Raw genomic sequence first — 3,417 nt, 5'->3', positions numbered from 1 at the left:
CCAAGAGCTAATATCTCGATTCTGCAGACACAAATAGTAAACACACACCACGTGTGATAGTGACTCTGAACTTGCCAATGTATTGTGAGCCCTCCATAGTGATCACTGTCAGCCGACCTCTGAGTATCTGGGTAGTGTGTACACACCTAATTGTGCTTGCGGGGGTTGAGCTCTGGCTCTTTGGTCCCGCCTCTCAGCCGTCAATCAACAGGTGAACGCCTCGCTGAGGTGTAGGATGACTCGCTGACTGGTACACCGGGAGAGGAGAGACTCGCACACATGAGAACATTCTTAATAAGAATAAATGGGACACAAAGCTCAAGAGAGAAGACTCTTCGGGACATGATTCACATCAGCCCACAGAAGACGTCAAGCCACAGAAGCAACAGGAGACGTCAGCCCACAGAATCAACAGGAGACGTCAGGCCACAGAAGCAACAGGAGACGTCAGGCCACAGAAGCAACAGGAGACGTCAGCCCACAGAAGCAACAGGAGACGTCAGGCCACAGAAGCAACAGGAGACGTCAGGCCACAGAAGCAACAGGAGACGTCAGGCCACAGAAGCAACAGGAGACGTCAGGCCACAGAAGCAACAGGAGACGTCAGGCCACAGAAGCAACAGGAGACGTCAGGCCACAGAAGCAACAGGAGACGTCAGGCCACAGAAGCAACAGGAGACGTCAGCCCACAGAAGCAACAGAAGACGTCAAGCCACAGAAGCAACAGGAGACGTCAGCCCACAGAATCAACAGGAGACGTCAGGCCACAGAAGCAACAGGAGACGTCAGGCCACAGAAGCAACAGGAGACGTCAGCCCACAGAAGCAACAGAAGACGTCAAGCCACAGAAGCAACAGGAGACGTCAGGCCACAGAACCAACAGGAGACGTCAGCCCACAGAAGCAACAGGAGACGTCAGCCCACAGAACCAACAGGAGACGTCAGCCCACAGAAGCAACAGGAGACATCAGCCCACAGAACCAACAGGAGACGTCAGCCCACAGAACCAACAGGAGACGTCAGGCCACAGAAGCAACAGGAGACGTCAGGCCACAGAAGCAACAGGAGACGTCAGCCCACAGAACAAACAGGAGACGTCAGGCCACAGAAGCAACAGGAGACGTCAGGCCACAGAAGCAACAGGAGACGTCAGGCCACAGAAGCAACAGGAGACGTCAGGCCACAGAAGCAACAGGAGACGTCAGCCCACAGAATCAACAGGAGACGTCAGGCCACAGAAGCAACAGGAGACGTCAGCCCACAGAATCAACAGGAGACGTCAGGCCACAGAAGCAACAGGAGACGTCAGGCCACAGAAGCAACAGGAGACGTCAGCCCACAGAATCAACAGGAGACGTCAGGCCACAGAAGCAACAGGAGACGTCAGGCCACAGAAGCAACAGGAGACGTCAGCCCACAGAAGCAACAGAAGACGTCAAGCCACAGAAGCAACAGGAGACGTCAGGCCACAGAACCAACAGGAGACGTCAGCCCACAGAAGCAACAGGAGACGTCAGCCCACAGAACCAACAGGAGACGTCAGCCCACAGAAGCAACAGGAGACATCAGCCCACAGAACCAACAGGAGACGTTAGCCCACAGAACCAACAGGAGACGTCAGGCCACAGAAGCAACAGGAGACGTCAGGCCACAGAAGCAACAGGAGACGTCAGCCCACAGAACAAACAGGAGACGTCAGGCCACAGAAGCAACAGGAGACGTCAGGCCACAGAAGCAACAGGAGACGTCAGCCCACAGAAGCAACAGGAGACGTCAGGCCACAGAAGCAACAGAAGACGTCAAGCCACAGAAGCAACAGGAGACGTCAGGCCACAGAAGCAACAGGAGACGTCAGCCCACAGAACCAACAGGAGACGTCAGGCCACAGAAGCAACAGGAGACATCAGGCCACAGAAGCAACAGAAGACGTCAGCCCACAGAAGCAACAGGAGACGTCAGGTCACAGAAGCAACAGGAGACGTCAGGCCACAGAAGCAACAGGAGACATCAGCCCACAGAACCAACAGGAGACATCAGCCCACAGAAGCAACAGGAGACGTCAGCCCACAGAATCAACAGGAGACATCAGCCCACAGAACCAATAGGAGACGTCAGGCCACAGAAGCAACAGGAGACGTCAGCCCACAGAACCAACAGGAGACGTCAGCCCACAGAAGCAACAGGAGACGTCAGCCCACAGAACCAACAGGAGACGTCAGGCCACAGAAGCAACAGGAGACGTCAGGCCACAGAACCAACAGAAGACGTCAGGCCACAGAAGCAACAGGAGACGTCAGGCCACAGAAGCAACAGGAGACGCGTGAGATGAGTAGCAGAAAGACAATTTAACGAGGCAGCAAAACAACCAAAGACACAATCCAAGTTGCTTCAAAGCAACAGCATGAGGGGAAACCCACCGCAGAGAGGACAGAAGATGTGGTACTCACAGAGAATAACAGCGACATGTGTGAGGAACTCAGGAGAGCCCATCAAGTAGACACAATAGAGCAGAGGAGAGTGTATAAACTAAGGGAGTCGGTGTCAGACCAAAAGAGTCCTGGGAGTCTTTATAATTCACAGAGATGAGTTAAGGAGTCACATGCTGAAACTTTGTCACGCCTTAGGCTGTTGGGCCAGGAATAGTCTCACTCTGGGTACTACAAGAAGCGGAAGCTCTATACTTGATATTTTCCACAGTTTGTAATAAGTCATTGCAAATGTTATTTCTGACATTGCAAATGTTATTTCTGTCATTGCAAATGTTATTTCTGTCATTGCAAATGTTATTTCTGTCATTGCAAATGTTATTTCTGACATTGCAAATGTTATTTCTGTCATTGCAAATGTTATTTCTGTCATTGCAAATGTTATTTCTGTCATTGCAAATGTTATTTCTGTCATTGCAAATGTTATTTCTGTCATTGCAAATGTTATTTCTGTCATTGCAAATGTTATTTCTGACATTGCAAATGTTATTTCTGACATTGCAAATGGTCAGAAAATTGGAAGACAGTTACTGTGGCTGTCTGTAACTTTTGTCTTCCAGCGACGTGAGGTTTAGTACCCCAAAAGTCTCTCCTCGTAGCTCATGCCCCTCAGCTCGAGTACTAGTCTCGTGGCATGCCTCTGAACCTTCTGAAATGTAGTCTTGTACTTGACGAGATACGAGCTCCCCACAAGGGCTTACGGGCTCGCCATAGCCCGTGCTGCACGGGGACTTTACTCCCCAGTAGTTGAATCTAAAACAACAACAACCATGCTGGAGCTGCATAATCCAGGATTGGTCTGTCATACGTGATCTACAAGGTTCTGAATGAATCCTTACACAAGTTTCTAAACGTCATTTTTATGTTAGCCAACCTGGCATATGCCGCTGATGATAGCCTCTTGATGTGGGCTTCAGGGGACAGGTCTGGC

At 51.0% G+C, this 3,417-nt stretch overlaps 1 protein-coding gene across 1 annotated transcript; it reads left to right on the top strand.

Moving 5' to 3' along the window:
• The first annotated feature begins 279 nt into the window (after positions 1–279).
• LOC123760215 (micronuclear linker histone polyprotein-like) lies at positions 280–3,061 on the top strand. The gene is made up of 2 exons (XM_069325658.1): positions 280–2,320; positions 2,709–3,061. The coding sequence occupies exons 1-2, from the start codon at positions 280–282 to the stop codon at positions 3,059–3,061; spliced, it is 2,394 nt and encodes a 797-aa protein (XP_069181759.1).
• The last annotated feature ends 356 nt before the right edge of the window (positions 3,062–3,417 follow it).

The sequence above is a fragment of the Procambarus clarkii genome, chromosome 16 (genome assembly GCF_040958095.1).
Source record: "Procambarus clarkii isolate CNS0578487 chromosome 16, FALCON_Pclarkii_2.0, whole genome shotgun sequence".
Lineage (NCBI taxonomy): Eukaryota > Metazoa > Arthropoda > Malacostraca > Decapoda > Cambaridae > Procambarus > Procambarus clarkii.
Note: the sequence above shows the minus strand (reverse complement) of the source record. Positions and strands in the feature narration are given on the sequence as shown.

Bases quoted from the DNA above. Each gene is read 5' to 3' on its own strand.
- LOC123760215 (XM_069325658.1), top strand. From the start codon at position 280: ATGAGAACATTCTTAATAAGAATAAATGGGACACAAAGCTCAAGAGAG. The intron at 2,321-2,708 runs GTGAGATGAGTA...GTTTGTAATAAG, and splicing joins ACAGAAGCAACAGGAGACGC to TCATTGCAAATGTTATTTCT.